At 37.5% G+C, this 25,872-nt stretch overlaps 1 protein-coding gene and 1 non-coding gene across 2 annotated transcripts; one reads left to right on the plus strand and one right to left on the minus strand.

Moving 5' to 3' along the window:
• The first annotated feature begins 15,377 nt into the window (after positions 1 to 15,377).
• LOC122073109 lies at positions 15,378 to 15,887 on the plus strand. The gene has a single exon (XM_042637636.1). The coding sequence runs from the start codon at positions 15,378 to 15,380 to the stop codon at positions 15,885 to 15,887; it is 510 nt and encodes a 169-aa protein (XP_042493570.1).
• A 9,385-nt stretch (positions 15,888 to 25,272) lies between these two features.
• LOC122086683 lies at positions 25,273 to 25,379 on the minus strand. Its single transcript, XR_006142518.1, has one exon. It is a non-coding gene; the product is annotated as a small nucleolar RNA R71 (small nucleolar RNA).
• Between the last annotated feature and the right edge of the window lie 493 nt (positions 25,380 to 25,872).

The following is a 25,872-nucleotide window of genomic DNA, read 5'->3' on the forward strand; positions in this document are numbered from 1 at the left end:
ATTAGGTGGGCTAGCATAGTCAAAGATTTGTTTCCAAAACCGGTTTAGTGGTGTTGACTAAAGATGGAGTAAGCAGAAAGAATCCAATATTATTGGTAAGTGATCTCTATAGAGATATTGGATTCTATTAGCACACCTTAATGGTATAAAATATTTATTACTATGTGTGGACCTAAGGTATTGTTTCCTTAATGGGGAGGAAACCCTAATTTTATAGTAGGGTTGGTCCCTACCCTCACCCCTATATATAGTTATCACTGACCCATTAAGTGAGGCTAACGACCAAAAGCAAAAGGGAAAGAGGGTAGACCAGACCAACATTGATCGTGTTGTACGAGGAGCATACAAGAAGACATTGAGGGGTTCTTATTCTTCAGCCATGGATTCAGGTATGCCTAAAACGTGTTTTTGTAGTGTTTGTCGTGCATGCTTATCGATCTTCATGAATCGTTCCGCATTTATTTTCTTTCAATGGTATCAGAGCCTCATTCATGAAAAATCGATCGGCTGTACCACCAGTAATAAAAATCAATTTATTCTCCTCGAGTCGTTTTGTTTTGAAGAAACAAGAAAAGTAATATATTATATATTATTACTAAAAGAAAAAACTTGTAAAGTTAAATTGAAAAGAAAAAAAAAGTGACAAAAAGGTAAGTACGGTTTGGTTGCCTTTAAAAAAAAAAAAAGTTTGGGACTGCCTTCACCGGCCTTGTTTGATTAGTTGAAGGGCCGACCTTGTTTTATAGTAGAACAATTGTTTTTGAAGGTGGAATTGAGATCATGTTCTCCAAACCACTTATATCATGTTCTCCAAACCAATATAAGTGTTGAACATAGTTTTCCAGCCCTGTTCGTTGCTGATTGTGGCCGCCCCAAGTCTTGAAAATAAAATAAATAAATTATTGTTTTGCGTTCTGGGCATTAGTAAAAGACGCCAAGATGGGGACAGACTTGGTAATTACCTTTTTTTTTTTAACTTAAGATCTTTAAAAAAAAAAAAAAAAAAAGAATTTCCTGTGTGGCTATTCTGTCCATGCCCATTGACTTGCCAAGTTGTCTTTGCTAGTTGTTGGTTGAATTAATCAAGTAGAAGGAGAACATGTTTGAAATACAGGTACCGTCTATGTTTCCACTTCACTCTGCAACTTAGGGTTGGGAACTGGGACTGGGAATTAATATAGATTTGATATCAACCGACCCAGTCCACCTGTGAGCAGAAATTGAGTGGGCTTGGTGACATTTGACCCTTCTCAAACTTGACCAAAATCGGCAAATAGATGATGAGATCACTCAAACCATGAGATTCCATGGGCCGGAAGAAGTGACCTCTTTAACAACCAAGTTCGGCCCAATAAGACCTCGAGCGAAAACTTCAATGACTTAGAACGTCGCCTGAGAGATCTTAGCAGGTACACGCCTTAACCACTCGACGAAAGCGGTTGGGTTTGCTTTAAGAGAGTAACATGTATAATAAATACATTGAGTTAAGCTTTTGGCTTTGGTTTCTTTGGAATGCTCAACAGCTGTAAAGTGATATATTTTTGAATAAACAAAGATATTTTAAGTGTTTATAAAGTAGAGTAATTCCGTTTCAAAAATTGAGAAACCTAAAATTAAGTAGTTCCTTTAGTAGGTTGGATTGCATTTATTTAAATAATGAAAGAAAATTTGATTTTGAAACTTCCTGTTATATACTTAAGGCTGTCGTAAAAGTTCGTTTAGGTATCCTTTATATGATAAGACTTTTGTCTTTTGTGAGGATAAATTTTTTTTTTCCTTTTGTATATTCTCTTTTTTTATTAAGTAATGAACCAATGGTAAGACGAATCAAATCGGTTCAAGTAGGATAGACGAGTTGGGCCAATTGGTTGATAGGATTAGGTCTGAGCTTGGCCCTGGTCTTGGATTTATCGTAAAAAAAAAAAAAAAAAGGAGGGGGGATGTTTCTTTGTTTCTTAAAAGGCTTATTTGCTTGTAGTATTGAAATTTGCTTACATAATAATTGTTGACCATTGGTTTAGGTATTATCTTGATTTGAACCAGTTTTGATTCGGTTCCAAATGAATTGGTTATTGACTCTTATGAGGGGTATTTTATTGTGCCAGTAACTTGAAAGGACGGAATACCATCACACCTGAGATTACAGATTCTATCATCTCATTATATTTTGTAGGATAAAATTTTGTCCTATTGCAGTTGACAGATAAATCTAATATTGTCTTTATATTAATTTGTTTATATGGCATAAACTTGTTGTTTTGTGATTTTCTTGAACCAACTTGGGTTATTTTGACGGGTTCTTCAATACTATATAGTCTGTGACATTTGGTCTTGTCATGAGACACTATCTATTGTCTATTTATAATATAGGCAATTTTGATGGAAATGCACTGAAATAAATGAGTTTTTTTTTTTGTAATGGTCAATCTTCAAATAATGTCCAATGGGGTTTTTCATATTTAGATCAATTATATTGAGAGCCCCAATGTCATGTGAAAATAAAATACTATTGGTTAGCATAATGTCGCTTTATCATGTACTTGGGAAGTTGTGGATAATTACTTAACTGGTCAAACCAGTGGGAGGATGTAATTATATATTCTGAAATGTTGTTTATGGTTCGACCAATGAATATATGTTCAATATACTAGGTTGAATTTAAAACAAGAAAAATGAGACCTATATTTTGTGTTCCATAACTGTTTTGGAACAGCTATAGTGTTTTGTCTTTATTCTATAGTGGCTTCAGAATTGTATTTCTGTTTATGCATGTTTTTGCACTGGTTTATCATTACTATGATATTAAAAAAGTCATTTATGAATGACATAGGCAGAAAATTAATGGCATTTTATTTTTGCATGTCATATTTGGAATACTCTATGATGAATAAATATATTGGAGTTAAATTGGATGTAAGTTTTCGCACATGTTTAGCTGCAAAACGTATTTCTAGGGAACCATGAAAGGGTGATGTGGATTCCACAAAGTGACGTATCTTGTTCTTTCATGGTTTTCCTTAGGGCAGCATAGTAGGTGACATTTGCCTAAAGATGATGTCACCAAAGTTAAAGAAAATGACAGTAACCTAAGGATTCTGATCCCAAAGGTAAGGGGATCTTAAAAGTTATTGTTCTTTTTACAGTTAATACAAGAAAATGAGAGGACCAGTGTATTTATGTCTTAAAGGATAAGGATACAGTTTCAACTATAACTCTTGAGTGATATAGTCATTACAGTGAATGCACATGAATCTCACCAAGTTAAACTTTCTTATTGGTGTGGTCTATTTAAATCGATTTTTGTGAAAATTCTCTGTGGGTAGAGTTGACATCTTAAAGATTAATATTAATGATGGTGCCTATATTCACATTTGAGATGTTATGATATAAGATCATCTTACGTTACTTGTACATATTGATGATTTATTAATTATTTTCATCATAGTTTCAATGAAATCCAGTTTTGAAGTCTACTGATTGGATAGACCATAAACAGTTTATGCAAGTGAAATCAAAAATCATTTCATTTTAGTTTATTGAAATGATTTCTGTAATCTATTTATGTTGTTGACTATTTTGACCATATTTGTTCAAGCCAGCAGTTAGATCCAGTTATAATATGAACTGATTTTGACTCATAAAACTGATATTTTTAATGGGTCATCTGGTTTTCACTCTCTTGTAATAGTGGGAGAATAACTTATTATCCTATTGAGGGTGATAGATGCATTATACATGTTTTATCATGCACTATACTAGCCGTGTTCATGAATTTTAAGCCAACTTGGGGTATTTCGATGTTTTTTTTTTCGATACTATGTTTATCATCCATGACATCAGGTTTCGTCACGAGACACATAATTATGAGTTTTGACACCCATTTATGATTCAAAATATCACAAGTGCATTGTTTAAATAATATTTCTTCGAATTTATATGTTATATTTGTACTTGTGATAAAGTTCAATTTTATTGAAAATTCATCAAAATAAAACAAATATATTATATTTGAATGATTTAAATGAGCATATTGAAATTTTAGTGGCTTATGGTATAAAGTCTATGAAATTATTATTCTTATTATGGATCTAAGCTCACATTACTTTCATTTGTAAGGACTATTGTTATTTGATTAGTTAATGAACTTTTTTTTTATTTAAAGAAATTGTAGGTCTTTATTGTGATTGACTTTAAAGTTTATGGGCTAATATTTGTGTTGGATATTAAAGTCATTTGGATTGAAAGTTCATATTTGTATATAACTTTGTATATCTAATGAATTAAGGATAAAGTAACATATTTCATGTGTTTTTTGTTATCATAAATAAATATTATGAACTTTCATATTTAACATGTTGTCATTATAGAAAATACCATATTTAGATTTTTTATTTATTTATGGTAATGGCTGCAAGTACAAAACTGTCATACTAAGAATGTACCCACTTTTATAATTGTTAAATTATGGTGTTACCATATTGACTATTAGGGTTTATAATGGGTTACTTTTGTGGGCTTATGTTGAATATTTTATTAATTAAATACTAAAATAGCTCATCTTGTTGTTTGCATCCAAAATCTAAACCCACGGGCATTTGGTAGTAATCTAAGTCTATAGGTTTTCATAATTTCAGTGATTACGCTTTCACTTAGTGGGCTAGTTACTGGGATTATGAAATTACTATTGACTATTCAGGATGGGTTACAATCAAGGAGACCATATGACGAATGATATGCTCTTGCCACCACAGGTGAGTCTTCATTTGGTCGGTTTCACTTGATAGTGTGAGGGTGAAGTTTTGGGCTTCATAGCTTTGAAGGTTCTTGTCTTGCCACCATAGGTGACGGAATCTTCAGAGTGGTGTTGTTTTGAGCATCTCGCCTTGCATGTGAAAGATTCCACTACGTGTTGGGTGATCTTGCCACGATAGGTGTGACCCCGATGACATCAGATCTTTCCCCAGTTTCTGTTTTCCTACAGTTATTGAAAACAATACGGGGATAAATCTGATTAATAGCCCAATTAGTCAGATTTAATTATATTGTTGGGAAGTTTAATAGGCCTTATGTTCTTGCATATTGCATATTTTGGTAAATATGTATGATTATATTTGTCAGCTTTGACTTCTCAGCTATTTTCTGTTAAAAAAAAAAAAGTTTGAATGGTTCCAATTTGAAGGAATGGAACTAATCCTTTAATATTTCTCTGGCTATTATGATAATAAATTTTAATCTTGAATTGATGAGCCTTCTAAGCCAGTGGTTGTTAATTATTTTTAAGTTAAGGTTCTTTATGAAAATGGGAGGAATCAAATAGGTCTATCTAAAGATCAGTGGGAGTAAGCTCATGAATCATAAATTTCTGTAGAACTACATTATTACAGATTGTTGACTCTATATCTAAACCATTGAGGATGTTCTGTGACAATTCCGCTGCGGTTCGTTTCTCTCATAACCGTAAAAGCACTTCAGACTCTAAACACATTGACATTAAGTAATTTTTTGTCAGAGAGAAAGTTCAAGAGTCACAGATTACAATGAAATAGATTGCTACAGAAAACATGATTGCAGATCCTCTTACTAAGGGCTTGACTCCAAAAGTCTTTCAAGAGCATGTCACTAATATGGGACTTGTTAGTTCTTTTGATGCATTTTATTAGTGGGAGTTTTGCTCAATATGTTCGTATTTGACTTTCAGTTTTATTTTATATATATGCATTTTATGACCATTTGTTTATATGTATACACTTATTTATTTGCCTCATACAGAAAAATTGAGGTTATATGTGGTGTATTTATCTCATTCGGTGTCTGAGGTTCCAGTCAATATACACACATCCAGTCGCTAGCAAAGCCTCGTTTGATTGAGGTCTAGTGCTAGTGTTGTGGGACATCCGGACCCAATCCCAATGAGCTTCTTTGATTGAAGCTTGAGCGTTTAGGAGAAGCTTGTAGTTAATGAGACCTTCGGTATCTGTCTCATAGGGCTCATTTGGTTTTCGAGCCAAGACTAATTTGAAAATAGACATGATGATCACTATTGCATGTTATTTTCATACCACACTTTCATACTATTCAGCCCAAGTCGGTGATGTTATGAACACTTTGACGTGTTTGGTCTCATATCGCTTTAGATGTGATGATCAATACGGTTGGGTGTTTGTAATTCTCATTCGGACCAAGGCATTTGGTTTAAGGTGCACTCCATTCGACACTGTTTTGTTTGTGGCCACATTCAGTTTATCTAAACCGGAGAGTCGTTTTAAATAAATTTTAAAATCTAAAAACTTGTGACATATGCTGCCCAAGTGGGAGATTGTAAGATTTCCAATTAGGTGGGTTAGCATAGTCAAAGATTTGTTTGCAAAACCGGTTTGGTGGTGTTGACTAAAGATGGAGTAAGCAGAAAGAATCCAATATTATTGGTAAGTGATCTCTATAGAGATATTGGATTCTATTAGCACACCTTAATGGTATGAATTATTTATTACTATGTGTGGACCTAAGGTATTGTTTCCTTAATGGGGAGGAAACCCTAATTTTATAGCAGGGTTGGTCCCTACCCTCACCCCTATATATAGTTATCACTGACCCATTAAGTGAGGCTAACGACCAAAAGCAAAAGGGAAAGAGGGTAGACCAGACCAACATTGATCATGTTGTACGAGGAGCATACAAGAAGACATTGAGGAGTTCTTATTCTTCAGCCATGGATTCAGGTATGCCTAAAACGTGTTTTCGTAGTGTTTGTCGTGCGTGCTTATCGATCTTCATGAATCGTTCCGCATTTATTTTCTTTCACTTCCACCTATAACATTGTGCAAGGCCGTCGAGGTACCATCTCTACCCTTGGCAGAGACCCCCTCATAGCACTTCCTTGAAGAACCTCCACGGAGACGATCATATATGTCCTGGTTAAGCTCCAATTGAACCTCAAAATACGGGATCTCCCCCTCTTCCTCCATTGGACCTTACTGAACAGTCATAATTGAATTGTCCACAACCACCATTGCAGCGTTAACCCCCTTCACCAATCCTCTCACTTGAATAACCCGACCCAGAATAAGACCCAGATCATGGTCCGATCCAGATCCAGAGTTCTGGTTCGATCCATAATCAGAAGCATAAACCGTCCCCTCTCTCTCCTCTTTTGAATGGAACGAATCCTCCAAATTAGGACATGCATTTAAATTAGAATCCTGGTCTAACAAGACCTCTATCCTTGAGGGCGCTCATTAAGAATTGGAGATATATTCTCTCCCATGATTTGAGGCACGGTTGGCATCAGCTGCTCCCCCATTGGCGTACTCAACATAATTGGGTAATTTGAATTCAAAATAATACCTTCCTTATTTGGTGGATGTGGAAAGATATGCTCAACAGAGTTTGGCCTGGTCCCACGAGTTGGAGCCTGGTCAATTCCATCTTGTTCAACAAACACCGCTCCAGGGAAAAAAATCGTCTGCAATTCCGATTTCGTACAATTCCGTGCAATACCACCTTCAGGGGGTGACACGTGTATTGATACCAATGCAATGGTCCAGATCTGATTTAAATGCCTCTTCACTGATTTAATGTTTTATTAGTTGTATTAAATCTGGACCATTGTACTGGTATCAATACACGTGTTACCACCTAAAGGTGGTATTACACGGAATTGTACGAAATCGGAATTGAAGACGATTTCAACCCTCCAGTCCAGGGATACTAGCATCCTTACACCGCGCTGCTTCCCTCTCCTCCTCCACCTTCTTAAGACAACAACTGAAAATTTGATGACCAACTCTCTTACAGAAGCCACACTTTACCATCCCATCTTCATATACTACTTTCTGATGAAAACAGAATTCTTTAGATGAACTAGGCTCCTTCCTTTCAACTTGGATTTCTTCATTTCTAGACACAGATTCCCCGATATCCACCTCTACAAGCACCCTTGCATGGTGGTCCAAAAGACCTCGCTTTGTAATACGATCCACTGCTACTGTACGACCCACAGCTTTGGCCATCGTCAAGAGCACGTTCTCATGCCAGTACTCCAAAGGCAACTCAGGAAAACGAACCCAAGCTAATTTTGTCAAAGCAGGCTTCTCATGGATATTGAAATTTGCCTTCCATGGCTGGAATCTGATAAGTTGGCTTCTGTATCTTAGAAGACTGCACTTCCATATCAAAGTCATATCCTCCTCCAAAGCGAACTGAAAAATAACGAATCCATTTCCCAAAGGATGCATGACAAGCCTCTGTTTCAGACCCCAGTTCTCACTAGCTTCTCTCCTGAGATTGTCCAAAGAGTTTATACGAAAATTGATATATCCAATCAAAGCAAATCTGAATGACTGTCTAGTAGATCCATAATCCTTCTGAGGGATGATAACCCTCGTAATATTTCTTGCCAGGATCGGCTTTGGCAAAGTGTCAATTTCTGAAGCTCCATCTCCACCAACAGCCTTGGCATAGGTTTTCTTTGGGCGTCCACCCTCAGTCTTCTTCGAAAGCACGCAGATGATCACCTAGTGCCTCAGTACCACGATCAACACTCTCCCTATCCCCTCCATCTTCATTATCAGAACCCTCATAGTCTCTTCTGCAGTCATCCCCTAAAGCACCTTCTTCCTCCATCAAACTTCCTCCCACGATAACAATGAGTCACTTTCTATCCCTTCTCCCTTCCTGAAGTATTTTGGTGTAAACCGCAAAGGAATTGGTTGAAACTTAATGTGGATGGTTCGTCATTGGGGAATCCAGGAAGAGCAGAAGGAGGTGGAATATTTTTTTTTTTTGGGAGAAAAAGAGAAATATAATTAAATAGGAAAAAATAATTACAACCTTTGGTAGACCTTCCCACATGCATCATCACGTAAAAGGACGATCAGATCAGCAGGAAGGTTTGAGAGATCCAAAATAGTCTCCTGAGGAGATGGAACAAAGGAAGCCAAAAAATCAGCACACCTATCGATTTCATGAACATGATGCGAAAAAACACAGTGCTGAAAATTTGCGTAAAGCTCAAAGATATCATCAAGAAGCGCTACAACGAACGACGGAGGGCGAAACTTCCCAGTAATCATTTGAACAGCAGCCAGAGAGTCCGAACGAACCTGAAGGTGGGTACATCGAAGGTCCTTGGCTCTCTTGAGACCTAGACGAATGGCGATCAGCTCAACACGTAGTATGTTATCATGAACTACGGCACCCGCCAGAGCAAAAACGGGGCAGCCCCTTGCATCTCGAGCGATAACGCCATACCCACCTAGCCCTTCTCTAATCAAACCATCACAGTTTAAAGCAAGCCATGCCACAGGGGGCCGAGGCCAAGAGAAAAACTGAAGCAGGTGAGAAAGAAACTCCGGTTTGATTTTCCATCGGTGAAAAAACTCCTTAGTGGATGAGGAAATCGTAGTTTTGATCTATAGTTGATAGAAACGACCTCTGGTATCGCTAACAATTCGATGAAAAAGCTCGTCCACATTGGTAGCCTCCGTTTTGAAGATAAGATTGTTGCGCTCACACCAGATTCGATAGACCACTGCAGAGAAGCAGAAACTCTAAACAGAGGAAACTGTAGAGTTCCCCTTAACATTTTGACAGAGACAAGAAACTTCTTCAGACCATGAAGGCAAAGTATATCTCTGAAAACCACAAAGCCGCAACAACCATTGCCAAATTTCCGAAGAGTATGGACATTTGAAAAATAGATGGCCAAGGTCTTCTATATCTACGTTGCATAAAACACATCTAGTGTCCACCACCAAACCCCATGAGGCCAATCAGGCTTTGGTAGGGAGCCGTTTATGAACTGCTAGCCAAGTAATGAAGGCAAAACGCGGACGAAAGTAGCGAAACCATATCAGATGATGCCAATTCACCATAGCACCTGGATGCCAAACAACGTTCCATGCCGAACTGATAGAAATCATGAAGGGAGAATGGTACAAGGGAATAAACAATAACTACAATATAATCCCTATATATAGGAAACCCAATAAATAATGCCACAGTGAAACTGATACCTCCTAGGAAGAGACGATACAATATAAGTAGTGCAACCAATCAATTCAGGCTACCCTCAATATAAAACATAAAATAAACTGTGGGCCTTGTTAAATAAATTTTGGAGCTGTTGATCCACCAGTGATTCCCCACGAGGTTGTTTTCTCTGTTCTTAAAACAAAGAAAGTTGTTGCTAGAGTATCAACATAACAATTCCCCTCATGTTGGCTTTGTTCAAAGAACACACTGACCAAAGCGTTCTCATGGAAATTACCAGAGGCTTTCTTTATTCCCCATAAAATAGAAGGCATTGAACGTATTCATATTCCAGAACTTCATTCACATTCCAAGTAGCATAATTCTCCCCCGAAGTTCTTGAGGTTGACACTAGTAAATAAACTTCTCGATATAAGATATCAATTGTAGGTGGAATATTTAGAAATCATGAAGGGAGAATGGTACAAGGGAATAAACAATAACTACAATATAATCCCTATATGTAGGAAACCCAATAAATAATGCCACAGTCAAACTGATACCTCCTAGGAAGAGACGATACAATATAAGTAGTGCAACCAATCAATTCAAGCTACCCTCAATATAAAACATAAAATAAACTGTAGGCCTTGTTAAATAAATTTTGGAGTTGTTGATCCGCCAGTGGTTCCCCACGAGGTTGTTTTCTCTGTTCTTAAAACAAAGAAAATTGTTACTAGAGTATCAACATAACAATTGTCCCCATGTTGGCTTTGTTCAAAGAACACACTGACCAAATCGTTCTCATGGAAATTACTAGAGGCTTTCATTATTTTCCCCATAAAACAGAAGGCATTGAACGTGAAAGCATAGTCATATTCCAGAGCTTCATTCACAATCCAAGTAGCATAATTCTCGCCCGAAGTTCTTGAGGTTGACACTGGTAAATAAACTTCTCGATATAAGATATCAGTTGTATGTGTGTTCACATTAAACTGCACCAACTGAAAAGGATCAAGCATTGCACCTTCCTTATTATAATAACGAACCCTACTATCAAAAAAAGCCCATGGTCCTGAATACTTGCTAGCAATAAACTCAAACTTGAGATATGTCCCCTTCTCATTAACAAAGATTCGATTCATCCTACGGAAAAATCCTAAGAAATTGGTCGAGTCAGCCAAGACCCGAGAAGGGGTGAATTTGACAACTGCTAGATTGTCTGGCGAACCAAGATCAGGCTCCCCCTTTTCAAATATACCTGACCCAATGGCGTAGACAAACCAAAACCTTTTATTATTAAGGTTATGTTTGTAATACCCCTCCCTATTTCCAATTTAAATGGGTTTTCTATTTTCTTTTGCAAAAATCTTATGTGATTCAGCTTAGGGACATAATCCAAACCATTGTGTAATACCCCTCCCTATTTCCAATTTACATGTTTGTGATGGTATATATATATATATATATATATATAATAGTTTTATATGTAATTATAGATATCAATGTCATTAATGGGAACAAACAAGATAGTAGTTGGAATGGTTTGAAAATAGGACAAAAAAAGACAAAGGGGAGTTAAGATGAGAGACTTTTGGGGATGGGATGACATGTATGTATGACATTGCACAAAAGGGAGTAATATAATATATAAATATTAATTTCATTGCACAAAAGGGGGGGGGGCTTGTCTATTGTTGGTGGAGAAAAAAAGGAGAGGAAGAGTGAGATAAATGTTGGGTGGGACCTACCAATCCTTTCACCATTAACTCACCTTCCTCATTTGTTAGCTAAGAGACAAAGAAGAAAATCAAGAAAAGAAGAAGATAAGAGAAGAGAAAGGGGGAGGAATGCTCACGTACTAAGGGGAGAGAGAGAGAGAGAGAGAGAGAGAGATGGAGGGACATGTGTGAGAGTGATGGATGAGAGAGAGAGAGAGAGATATGGACATGAGAAAGGGATAGGTGGAGAGAGAAAGGGAAAGGGATAGTAGAGGTTTGTTTGTAAAGGGAGGGTGTGCATACAAATCTTTCAATAAGAAAGAAAGGAAAGAAAAGAAGGGAAAGGAAAGAAGAGAGTTAAGAGGGAGATGGACTATTGGGGTGGCTGTGATTTTCTCAAATTCAGGTAAAGAAAGTGGAGGAAAGGAGGAAGAGAGAAGGACTCCAACGATTTTGGTGGAGGAAGAGCTTCTCAATTGAAATTTGAGAAAAGAAAGAGGAAGTGGAGGTGAGGTTTTTAGCTTTTCAAACCTTAGTTCTTCCATGGTTACATGAGTTTTAAAAGAAAGAGAAGGAGAGAGAGAGAGAGAGAAGTGAGTTGGGAGAGGAAGCTACTGCCAAGGCCAAGTTGCAGCCCAACCTCATGGCTTGCTACTGTCCAGCTGAGGTTTTGGCTTCTCCTCCCCTATTTTGGTATTTTTAAATCAGCTTTGTTTAGTATAATTATGAAAAAGATTGGAAGGAACTATAGTTGGAATCCCACTGTTATTTAACTTTTAAAAGGGCATTGTCTGGATGAGTTCAAAAGAGGAACCTACTTTAAGGAAATTGAAATATACATGGAACCAGGACACTAAAGCTGATTTGATTATACTGAAAGTCTTCTAAGAGACCAGCTCCGATGGTAAAGAGTAAAGAAAAAGAAACAAAAGAAAGGGGAAGTTTATGGCTACGTATATATGAAATGATTGTGCAACATGGCCCTACTAAAGTCCTACTAAGACTACTAGTATGGATTTGTCATAATCATTAGAGAACATAGTGGACCATGATCTAATAAGTTAACTACCCACTATCTTAGTCAATATTTGTTGATTAAAGTGCAACTAAGAGTCGATTACGTACCATGGACTTCTGTGTAATATGAAAGTTCGATCATTAGAGGAATTCTCGAATTCCAAGAGTACGCAGTCAGCCCAGATGCACTTTACCAAAACAGCTATATCTTCTTTTATAAAATAGTAAATGACATTCCTTTTTTTTTGTAAGAAACTACACTCATAGACCTTTCTATCCATATAGGGTATGGATACTAGTTCCTTCGGAATTGGATCAGGTTTGACACGAAAGTTACCCAAAAATAGAGGACTGCAATTACTATTTTCAGCTTCAGTCCTTTGGCATAGTCTTGTGGACCTAGCTCGGGTCGTTAGGCAATTTAGAAATGCTCCCACATCAATCGGAGATTAAGAAACCTATGTAAAAGCCTAAGTATATGATTTGGTTGGATGGTGAGTTTAAAGTAAAAGGATCAAGTCCTGTAGTCGGTATCATATATAACAAAGTGAAAGCTTAAGTATAGGAGTGATTACATACTTGAATCATTAAGTTTGAAGTAATAAATTCTTATGTAGGTGATACAATTGCCTGAGAACGTTAGCAAAAAGTGGTTCTCACAGTAATTTTTGGACATCATCTACAGGTGAGGGAAATTCGGCCATATCCTTGCATGTTTTGCCATTTACAGTATATATATGTATGTCATTGCCTCTAAGATCTGTTTTATATTTTTATATGTATCAAATATTATTTTCATGATTTTCTTTATAAGTGTGAGGCATGATAGACATAAGATAAAATTAAGGCGTAAAATGGACCGAAGCTAAAAGTTGTCAAAGTCCTTTCCAACAGAGGAACTGGGAAGGATAATGGGGTCTTTTAATGCCCACCCTGCTGGTATGGGACAGTCAGGGGAGGACCAACAAAGGCTCCATCAATATCCCGCTCCACCCAAATGTTGAAATTGACAGTGACAACTGGATGCCGAAGTTGGTAAGCAAGACAGCAAAGAATAAAAAAATAAAAGAAAAGACTAAAGATACACTCTCAAGACATGACCCAGATCCTTTGAGCTAAAGTGCAAGAAAAGGGCGAGGCGTTAAGAGAGGAGCTTGTGGGATGAATGCTCAAGACACGACTCAGATCCTTTGAGCTCAAGGGAAAGACAAGGGCGAGGCATTGAGGGAAAACATCCTACCCAAAAGTAAGCAAGTAAAGGTAAAAGAATAAGAAAAAGAGTAAGAAAGAAAAGATAGGTTAAAGAGGAAAAAGGATAATGTTGAGGTTGATAATTATTCGATTTTGAATGCCATGCATGTCAGTATATGTATGATCAGATATATTATATTTTCATATTTATGCATTGACAAAAGTAGCACGTGATTTGTATAATGTTTCTTTAGTCATTTGTGTTTTACTTCATGATATGATTGTGTTTTCCTCACTAAGCTAGTTGAACTTACCCCATGATATATAACTATTTTACAGAGTCAGAACTTGTGCCATGTCGTTGTGCACAATGTGTATTTGGTGATAGAGGTGTTGATTTTCCTTCCTCCAAGGAATAATCTGAAGATATAACTATTCCAGACTTTGCTAGACTTTTTGGAAGAATGTTGTAATAACTTTACAATGGATTATAGTATGTTTAATGTATTTGATAGATATAGACATATTAAGACTGTTAATGTGTAATGAAGTTATAAGTATGACGACTTAGCTTCTGCTGTAGAAATTTTGATATGTTTTCAGATTAGTTTTCACTGTGTATATGTGTTTGGGTAAAAGAATTGTAAGATTATGCCGTTATTTAACAGTGGTCCGCTAGGACCTGCACCCGTATCTTGCTCGGATTTGGGGGCGTTACAATATAGTATCAGAGCAAGATTTTGGGAATGAGTGGACAACGGATTTGGGAAGTTTAGACCTAGGTCATTTAATTTATAGTTGTCTATGGAGTAAAACAGAATATAAGTTATAGAAGACATATTTCACTTGGGGATTTTAATTGTGAAGTAGAACTAAGAGTTATTAATATTATAGAATTGGTAATGATACGACAACTAAGTATATGATTATTGTTCAATTATGATAGATATAATTCACAATCAAGAGATTGTCAAAGTTATGTTGGCAGCTAGCTGATAAGTTCTTCTTGTTGTGGTTGCCAATAAAATGCCACCAAGAAGGAGAGGAGGAGCACGTCGGACTATCCCAGTTCAAGATGCTCCTGGTGTAGACCTTGGGGCAGCATAACAGGCTACTGGTATAGCATATGATGGAGAAGTACCACCTCATCAACACCAAGGCGGGTATGTGGCACCAGGTGAGAATGCCCCACCTCATTTACATCCCCAGCACCATCAGCACCATCCAGAGGGTGATGTTTTACCACTGCCACCGGCTGTAGCGTCATGGGCACAACATGATGTTATGAATGCGATTGGTACTTTAGTCAATGCTATCCATAAACAGTCAATTTCAGTAGCAGCTAGCCGTTATGCCCAGTATACTCAGGGAACAGAGATGACTAGAATGTTGGAGCAGTTCAAAAGGTTAGGACCCTCGGAGTTTATGGGCATTGGATCAGATCCCCTTTGGCCTCCGACTTGAATAAAGGAAGTGGAGATGATATTTGAGCTACTTGATATCACAGACCTACAGAAGGTGGCTTGTGCTACCTTTACATTGAGGGGTGAGGTAGTATATTGGTGGAATTCTACCCGTTGTACTCTTGAGGAAGGTTCACAACCATTGACTTGGGCTAGATTCATAGGTGCCTTTTTGGACCAGTACTTCCCAATTGATTTGCGGCAGAAGAAGGAATGTGAGCTTCTTCAATTGAAGCAGGGTTCTAACCCATTATTTGAGTATGTTCAAAAATTTCAGGAGCTTTCGATATTTGCTCTTCACGTTGTGGATACAGATGAACGTAAGGCTATACAATTTGAGAGGGGGTTAAGTCCCCACATCCAGGCTAGCATTATCATTTTAAAATTACCTACCTACAAAGATGTGCTCGAACGGGCTAGGATGTTTGCTGGGTGTGGTACAGGACCACCTCCCATTGAGGATAGAAGTCATGGAAAACATCCACAAGCTCCATCTAATGCTCGATCTACTCCTTCCCAAAAATAACAGAGATCTAGAGATGACCAACAAGCTTCTATGGTTGTTTGTCCCAAGTGTGGGAAGTCACACTGAGGTCAGTGCTTACTTGGGTTTAATATTTGTTCTAGATGTGGATTGGATGGGCATATGGCTAGAGATTGCATGAATCAGGGCAATCAGGGTGGACAGCAGTGCCAGTTCAGCCAGTTGTACCAGCCACGCTAGGATCGCCAGACTTTCTAGGGCCAGCAAATGTAGTAAACCAAATAGACAGGACAGGGATCGCAGAGTGTTCATAGTACCCACAGTGACCAAAAGCCTAGAGCTCAAAGAAGGGTCTTTTCCATGACTGCAGAGGATGCAGAGACTTCACCATCAGTGGTGTCAGGTACCCCTACACTAAAGCCCTTGTTTAATATGATTAAGTTAGTAGAATCTCATATAGATTAAACTTACAATACGATAATTATTATGATGCATGTCAGGTATGTTAAGCATTGCAGAGCAGTTTGCATATACATTATTTGACTCAGGGTCCACACATTCATTTATCTCGCACTCTTTTACTACAAGGATATGTGTATTCTCCACAATCATGAATCACCAGCTGTGTGTAGCTACTCCATAAGGAGCTATGATATTAACAGATATGGTGTATGAGACTTGTATTATACAAATTGAGGGTAGAAAGCTAGCAGCAAATCTGGTACTACTAGAGATGAAAGATTTTGATGTGATATTAGGCATGGATTGGTTGACCACCTACCATTCCTGTATTCACTGTTTTGAGAAAGAAGTGATTTTCAGACCAAAAGATGAGGAAGAGTTCAAGTATTCCGGAGTTAAGTTGGGTGCGTCATCGCTCCCATTAATATCAGCCATCCAGGCTAGGCGATTGATCCACCAGGGGTGCCAAGGCTACCTTGCCAACATTATAGATACAGGGGTACAAGGACCCACTTTGGTAGACATAGAGGTTGCTAGAGATTTTTCAGACATGTTTCCTGACGACCTAGTTGTCTTACCGCCTGACAGAGAGATAGAGTTTTGTATTGAGCTAGTGCCGGGCACAACCCCAATCTCTAAGGCACCATACAGAATGGCACTGACAGAATTGAAGGAGTTGAAGAAGCAGCTACAGGAACTTCTAAACAAGGGGTTTATTAGACCTAATTCATCCCCTTGGGGAGCACCTGTATTATTTGTTAAAAAGAAAGATGGGTCAATGAGATTATGCATTGACTACAGAGAGTTGAACAAGGTCACCATAAAAAACAAGTATCCGTTGCCAAGGATAGATGACATGTTTGACTAGTTGCAAGGGGCAAAGGTCTTTTCCAAGATTGACCATAAGTCAGGGTATCATCAGTTGAAGATTAGGGAAGATGATATCCCCAAGACTGCTTTCAGAACCTGATATGGACACTATGAGTTCTTAGTTATGTCGTTTGGATTAACCAATGCACCAGCAACACTTATGGACATGATGAACCGAGTCTTCCATGAGTTCCTAGATCGGTTCATTATAGTGTTCATTGATGACATCTTGGTTTACTCCAAGAGTGAGGAGGAACATAAGGAACATTTGAGGATAGTGCTTCAAAGATTGAAGGAGCACCAATTGTTCGCCAAGCTCAGTAAATGTGATTTCTGGTTAGACCAGGTGAAATTTTTAGGCCACGTGATATCTGAAGATGGCATTTCAGTCGATCCTAATAAAATTGAGGCTGTGATGAATTAGGCTAGACCAACCAGTGTTACAGAGGTTTGGAGTTTACTAGGACTGGCCGGATACTATAGAAGATTTGTGAAGGGATTCTCCAGCATTGCCCTTCCCTTGTCTAAGCTGACAAGGAAGAGTGTTCGGTTCGATTGGACTAAGGAATGTGACGAGGGCTTCAAGGAACTAAAACGAAAGCTGAACAATGCACCACTATTGACCTTACCTTCGAGTTCAGAAGGGTTAGTGATTTACAGTGATGCTTCCAGAAAAGGACTTAGTTGTGTACTCATGCAGCATGGGAAGGTAGTAGCTTATGCCTCTCGATAGTTGAAGCCGTATGAGCAGAACTATCTAACACACTATCTCGAGCTTGCAGCAGTGGTGCATGGCTTGAAGATTTGGAGGCACTACCTATATGGGGAGAAGTGTGAGATCTTCACTAACCACAAAAGTCTAAAATACATCTTCACGCAAAAAGAATTAAATATGAGGCAAAGAAGGTGGTTGGAATTGATGAAAGACTATGACTGTACCATTAGCTATCACCCAGGCAAGGTAAATGTGGTAGCTGACGCATTGAGTAGGAAGTCTCAGGGGATTTCAGCAGCGCTTCTAACTAGTTAGCCACACCTACTAGAGGATATACGGAGTCTTGACCTAGAGATTATAGTGAAAAATACCACATCCTTGATGGCAGCTTTGACCGTACAACCAACATTGATTGACAGAATCAAGTCTATGCAAGGGAATGATATGTCCTTAGAGAGAATTAGGAAGGGAGTTCAAGAGGGCAAGAAGCCAGATTTTTTCATGTCCATTGATGGGAATTTGAGATTTCGAGGTAGGTTATGTGTGCCAAATGAAACCGAGGTGAAACAGCTCATCCTAAGTGAGGCACACTCCTCACCCTACGCTATACATCTAGGTGGTACCAAGATGTATAGCGATCTTAGGGAGGTTTATTAGTGGAACAACATGAAGAGAGAGATTGCAGAATACATACAAAGATGCCTAACCTGTCAGCAAGTGAAGGCAGAGCATCAGAGGCCATTAGGACTCTTGCAGCCTTTACCCACTCTTGAGTGGAAGTGGGAGCAAATATCTATGGATTTTGTTACAGCATTGCCGAGAACTTCCAGAGGGTATGAGACTATATGGATCATTATTGATAGGCTGACCAAGTCAGCTCATTTTCTATCCATTAAGATGAATTATTCATTAGAAAAATTGGCCCAGTTGTATTTGATGAGATAATCAAGTTACATGGAGTGCCAGTTACTATAGTGTCAGACAGAGATCCTAGGTTCACTTCACGTTTTTGAAAAAGTTTGCAGAAAGCCATGGGCACTCAACTTGACTTTAGCACAACTTTTCATCCACAGACAGATGGACAAACAGAAAGGACCATTCAAATTTTAGAAGATATGTTGAGGGCTTGCACTATAGACCTCAAGGGCAACTGGGGTGATCACCTACCATTGGTGGAGTTTGCATATAACAACAGTTATCAGGCCACCATTGGTATGGCACCATATGAGGCTCTCTATGGTAGGAAGTGTAGATCTCCAATATGTTGGGATGAGGTAGGAGAAAGGAGATTGTTAGCACTAGAGATTTTACAAAGGACCTGTGATAAGGTCGAGTTGATTCAGAAGAGGATCAAGACAGCCCAGAGTCGACAGAAAAGCTATGCAGATAACAAAAGGAAGACTCTAGAATTTGAGGTGGGAGATATGATATTTCTCAGGGTGTCACCTATGAAGGGAGTCATGAGGTTTGGAAAAAAGGGCAAGTTGAGCCATAGATATGTGGGACCGTTTGAAATCCTAGATAGGATTGGGAAAGTGGCTTATCGAGTTGCATCACCACTTGCCTTATCTAGTATGCACAATGTATTTCATGTATCTATGATCAAAAAGTATATAGCAGACCCTTCCCATGTGCTAGAATATGAACCTCTACAGTTAAAGGAGGATTGTCCTATGAAGAAGTACCTATACAGATTTTGGAAAGTAAATGACAAGTACTCCGTAATCGGACGATCTCTTATGTGAAGGTGCTTTGGAAGAATCACACAATTTAAGAGGCATCATGGGAGCGAGAAGAGGACATGCAGTCCAATTACCCACATCTTTTTGACAATTGAGGTACGTACAAATTTCGAGGGAGAAATTTTTATTAGGGGGAGGAATGTAATACCCCTCCCTATTTCCAATTTAAATGGGTTTTCTATTTTCTTTTGCAAAAATCTTATGTGATTCAGCTTAGGGACCTAATCCAAACCATTGTGTAATACCCCTCCCGATTTCCAATTTACATGTTTGTGATGGTAATATATATATATATATAATAGTTTTATATGTAATTATAGATATCAATGTCATTAATGGGAACAAACAAGATAGTAGTTGGAATTGTTTGAAAATAGGACAAAAAAAGACAAAGGGGAGTTAAAGATGAGAGACTTTTTGGGATGGGATGACATGTATGTATGACATTGCACAAAAGGGAGTAATATAATATATAAATATTAATTTTATTGCACAAAAGGGGGGATGTCTATTGTCGGTGGAGAAGAAAAGGAGAGGAAGAGTGAGATAAAGTTGGGTGGGACCTACCAATCCTTTCACCATTAACTCACCTTTTTCATTTGTTAGCTAAGAGACAAAGAAGAAAATCAAGAAAAGAAGAAGATAAGAGAAGAGAAAGGGGGAGGAATGCTCACGTACTAAGGGGGAGAGAGAGAGAGAGAGAGAGAGAAAAGTGAGTTGGGAAAGGGAGTTGCTACGAAGACCAAGTTGCAGCCCAACCTCACGGCTTACTACTGTCCAGCTGAGGTTTTGGCTTCTCCTCCCCTATTTTGGTATTTTTAAATCAAATTTGTTTAGTATAATTATGAAAAATACTGGAAGCAACTTGGAACCACTGTTATTTAACTTTTAAAAGGGCATTGTCTGAATAAGTTCAAAAGAGGAACCTACTTTAAGGAAATTGAAATATACATGAAACCTAGGACACTAAAGCTGATTTGATTATACTGGAAGTCTTCTAAGAGACAAACTTCGATGGTAAAAATCAAAGAAAAAGAAACAAAAGAAAGGGAAAGTTTATGACTACGTATATATGAAATGATTGTGTAACATGGCCCTACTAAAGTCCTACTAAGATTACTAGTATGGATTTGTCATAATCATTAGAGAACATAGTAGACCATGATCTAATAAGTTAACTACCCACTATCTTAGTCAATATTTGTTGATTAAAGTACTACTAAGAGTCGATTACGTACCATGGACTACGATGTAATATGAAAGTTTGATCATTAGAGGAATTCTTGAATTCCAAGAGTACGTAGTCAACCCAGACGCACTTTACCAAAACGGCACATAACTTTTTTTATAAAATAGTAAATGATGTTCCGTCTTTTTTATAAGAAAATAGACTCATAGATATTTCTATCCATATAGGGCACGGATACTAGTTCCCTCGGAATTGGTTTTGGTTTGACACGAAAGTTACCTAAAAACAGAGGACTGCAATTACTATTTTCAGCTTCAGTCCTTTGGCATAGTCTTGTGGGCCTAGTTCGGGTCGTTAGGCCATTTAGAAATGCTCCCACATCAATCGAAGATTAAGAAATCTATGTAAAAGCCTAAGTATATGATTTGGTTGGATGGTGAGTTTAAAGTAAAAGGATCAAGTCCGACAGTCGGTAGCATATATAACAAAGTGAAAGCTTAAGTTTAGGAGTGATTACATACTTGAGTCATTAAGTTTGAAGTAATAAATTCTTATGTAGGTGATACAATTGCCTGAGAACATTAGCAAAAAGTGGTTCTCACAGTAATTTTTGGACATCATCTACAGGTGAGGGAAATTCGGCCATATCCTTGCATGTTTTGCCATTTACAGTATACATTTGCATATCATTGCCTTTAAGATCTGTTTTAGGTTTTTATATGTATCAAAATATTGTTTTCATGATTTTCTTTATAAGTGTGAGGCATGATAGACATAAGATAAAATTAAGGCGTAAAATGGACCGAAGCTAAAAGTTGTCAAAGTCTTTTTCAACAGAGGAACTGGGAAGGATAATGGGGTAATGCCCACCCTGCTGGTATGGGACAGTCAAGGTAGGACCAATAAGGTCTCCATCAATATCCAGCTCCACCCAAATGTTGAAATTGACCGTGACAACTGGATGCCGAAGTTGGTAAGTAAGACAACAAAGAATAAAAATAAATAAATAAATAAAAGAAAAGATTAAAGGTACACTCTCAAGACACGACCCAGATTCTTTGAGCTAAAGAGCAAGAAAAGGGCGAGGAGTTGAGAGAGGAGCTTATGGGATGAATTCTCAAGACACGACCCAAATCCTTTAAGCTCAAGAGAAAGACAAGGGCAAGGCGTTGAGGGAAAACATCCTACCCAAAAGTAAGCAAGTAAAGGTAAAAGAATAAGAAAAAGAGTAAGAAAGAAAAGATAGGTTAAGGAGGAAAAAGGTTAATGTTGAGGTTGATAATTATTTGAATTTGAATGCCATGGATGTCAGTATATATATGATCAGATATATTATATTTTCAGATTTATGTATTGATAAAAGTAGCACGTGATTTGTATGATGTTTCTTTAGTCATGCATGTTTTACTTCATGATATGATTGTGTTTTCCTCACTAAGCTAGTTGAGCTTATCCCATGATATATAACTATTTTATAAAGCCAGAACATGTGCCATGTCATTGTGCACAATGTGTATTTGGTGATAGAGGTGCTGATTTTACTTCCTCCAAGGAATAATCTGAAGATATAACTATTCCAGACTTTGCTAGACTTTTTGAAAGAATGTTGTAATAACTTTACAATAGATTACAGTACGTTTAATGTATATGATAGATATAGACATATTAAGACTGTTTATGTGTAATGAAGTTATAGGTATGACAACTTAACTTCTGCTGTAGAAAATTTGATACGTTTTCAGATTAGTTTCTACTGTGTATATGTGTTTGGGTAAAAGAATTGTAAGATTATGCCGTTATTTAACGGTGGCCCGCGAGGACCTGCACCCATATCTTACCCGAATTTGGGGGCATTACAAAAGAGGTCTTGTTTCTTTTCATAGCTGGGAAGAGGATGAAATTCTGAGCAAGATGAATTTGTTCAATTAACAGTATACATCCGTTTGGTCACCTGTACAAGTGATTATTCTTTTTGGGCCAAAAAAAGAATAATGGATCATAACGGAACTAAGATGCAAAACCAACCCGTTTGTATATGTCTCAGAGGTACAAGGAATATTCTAAATACCAACAAGGATTGATGAACCACCCTTAAGTTGTTGAAGATTTGTTTTTGGTAACAACAACTACTTAACGTAGTTGGTGAGTTGTGGTGTGCAAAATCCCTTCCTTATTAGGAGGTCTCAAGTTCGAACCTCTTGGTTGTTACTTTTTTATGGATTTTTTTTGGAATATTTTCTCTCTCCTACTCATCACTCAAAGGTGGTCAGCAAAATGGTTTCTTACGCAAGAGGAGAGAGAAATAAGGAAATATAAGAGAAAAATATATAAAAAAAAGGAGAAAAAAAATTAAAAATTGTCCATGGTGCTGCCCATGTTTGAAAAAGAGAGAGAAAAAAAGAAGGAAAAAGGAATCAAAATCATTGGAGATTCCGTACTTCCTACAATTCTTTCTCTTCTCTCTTGTCCACCTCACCACAAAATTGTCCAAGGGGATCCATCCTTGGACGTCCTCCTCTCTCTCATATTCCCTATAAAAGGGAGTCCACAAAACCTTAAAGGGTGGTCCATCTCTTCCTCTCTTCTTAGGTTTTTTTTAGTTTCTCTTTCTCTAGTTTTCTCTTTCTCTAGCTCTAGTTCTAGGTTTATGCTTTAAACACTTTTGTAAGTTCTTTTTATTTAATGCAAGCACTTTTGTTTTTGATTCAGTCTCTTATTTTTATTGTTTAAGCAATTGAATTGTAATTTTCAAGTACTAGTTCTAGACTTAGTTCTAGGTGACAAGAACAAGTTATGGAGCATGTCTTTTAAGTTCAATTTTTTTTCTTCAGATTTGTTTTCTCTAGTACTAGAAATTTCAGATTTGGTTTATTCCAGATCTGATTTTTAGTACTGGTAGTATCTCAAATCGAACAAGTTTTCAGTTCAAGGGTTGAAGTTCAAGTAAGTAGGCTCCTTCAGTAGTCTTCTCACCCCCCTCTTATTCCCTCTTCTGACTACCCTTTCTTTCTTAATTTAGGATTTTAATTTTAGTCGTTATATTATTGCTTTCACTTTCCCTCAAGGTTCATGGCTAGTGTATGTGTTGGTTTTGCCCCAACTACCATAGTATCATCATTTTATTATTTTTATTTTAATTACCTCCCTTTCCCTTAAGCCAAGTGGAGTAACCCTTGTAAGAATGACTCCTTGGTCAAGTAGGGAAGTTCATATTATGATGCATCCCTCGGGCTAAGTAGAGAAACCTACTTGGGAGCCTCTCTCTAGTTTTTTTCCCTTTTGTTTACTCTATTTTTATTTAAGTATTTTTTTTCCTTCATTGCTTTTTAATTGCGTGGATTGTTTATTTTCAGTTATTTATTTGTTTAATTTTAATTGCGTGGCTTGAGTATTTAAATTCTTAGATGAAGAATGGTTAGGACGTTTTTTTAGATACATATGTTTAGGATGGTAGTTAGAATTAGATCAAAACCATTAATCGGTTCAGTTTCGTATTATTAAAAAAAACCAAAAATAAAGTGGTTGCTCTCTCTGTGTTCGACCCATAGCTACACTGATCCGTATGCTTGCGGTTACAATTTAAATTTCAAACAAGTTTTTGGCGCCGTTGCCAGGGAGATAGTTCCATGTTATTTTGCGCTTTCTTTTAGTAAATAGGAGTGCTTTGTTTGCTTTGTTTTGTTTTTCTTTTTCTTCTATTGAATTCCTAAGAAGAACAACTTGCAATAATAGTTTTACTAGTGGAGGTCGTCATGCCTCATAGTATGATAAAGACAGGTTTTACCCTATAGCAGTACCTCAGGAATTGACCTGAGCAACCCCAGATCCCTACTGGTAAGCTCCCAAAAAGGTAAAAAAATAAAAAATAAAAAATATATAAATAAAAAAAATCATAAAAAAAAAAGTTTTGCTATCCACTCTTTTGTGCTTGTCTTACTCTAGTTGTGGGTAGATTTCTGTTGCATAAGTGTTAGGTGGATAAGTAATACTAAGAATCAATTAGAAAGAAGAGATCCAATAAGTAGTGACCATGTATGTTTGCTCTCTTTAAAACCTTTCAATATAGGAGACCAACATCAAAACCCTTCACCTAAATCTCTGAAAGATGGGTTTTACCCGGTTAGAACAGCCCAACCTTCCTGCATAGTTCTACCATAAGCCCAAGGCAATAATTTTGAACTCAAATCTCAATACATCACCGTGTTGCCCCACATCCATGGGTTGACCTCTGAGGATGCATACTTATTTCTAAGGGAATTTGAAGAGGTATGTGTTCTAATTAAGATCCAACAGCTTTGTGATGATGCTGTTAAGCTTAGGTTTATCACTTTTGCATTAAAAAAACAAGCTAAGAAGTGGTTGTATGGGTTACCCACAAATTTCATAACCTCATGGGAACAGTTCACAGTTGTCTTCCTTCAGAAGTTTTTTCCAACTCACAAGACTAATAAACTTAGAAGTGATATTCTTCAGTTTAGGCAAAATCCTAACGAGTCCTTTTCCAAACTTATGGAGAGATTCAAGGATCTACTCCAAGAATGCCCTCACCATGGCCTAGACTTATGGTATTTATGTCAAATAATTTATGAGGGTATTGATTATCCCAACTAAACAAATGATAGAGTCTATGTGTCCTAAGGGATTCACATCCTTTATAGAAGAAGGAAAGGCATGGGAATTCTTACTTGACTTAGCTGACAAAACCCGTGAATGTGAATCAACCCAAGAGAGTGAAAGAACCATAGGAGGGAAAGGAAATTTTGTGGATGGGATAGTAGCCAAGAAAGCCCATTTGAATAGCCTAATCAAGAGGATTGAGGCTATTGTTCCTAGAGAGCCATCATCAGTCAATTTGGTTAAGATGTCTGCTTGATGCCAGTCCCTTGGACATGTCATAAAAGAATGCCCCAACACCTCTGGGGGCACTTCTAATGATAGTGTTAATGCCTTATACCAGAATAATCTATATAGTAACACCTACAATCCAGGATGGAGAAATCACCAAAATTTCTACTAGAATCAGGGCAACCAAGCAGGGCCTTCTAATTT

Source organism: Macadamia integrifolia, chromosome 1 (genome assembly GCF_013358625.1).
Source record: "Macadamia integrifolia cultivar HAES 741 chromosome 1, SCU_Mint_v3, whole genome shotgun sequence".
NCBI classification, from domain to species: domain Eukaryota; kingdom Viridiplantae; phylum Streptophyta; class Magnoliopsida; order Proteales; family Proteaceae; genus Macadamia; species Macadamia integrifolia.

Coding starts and splice junctions, on each gene's coding strand:
- LOC122073109 (XM_042637636.1), top strand. CDS start 15,378: ATGATATTTGAGCTACTTGATATCACAGACCTACAGAAGGTGGCTTGT.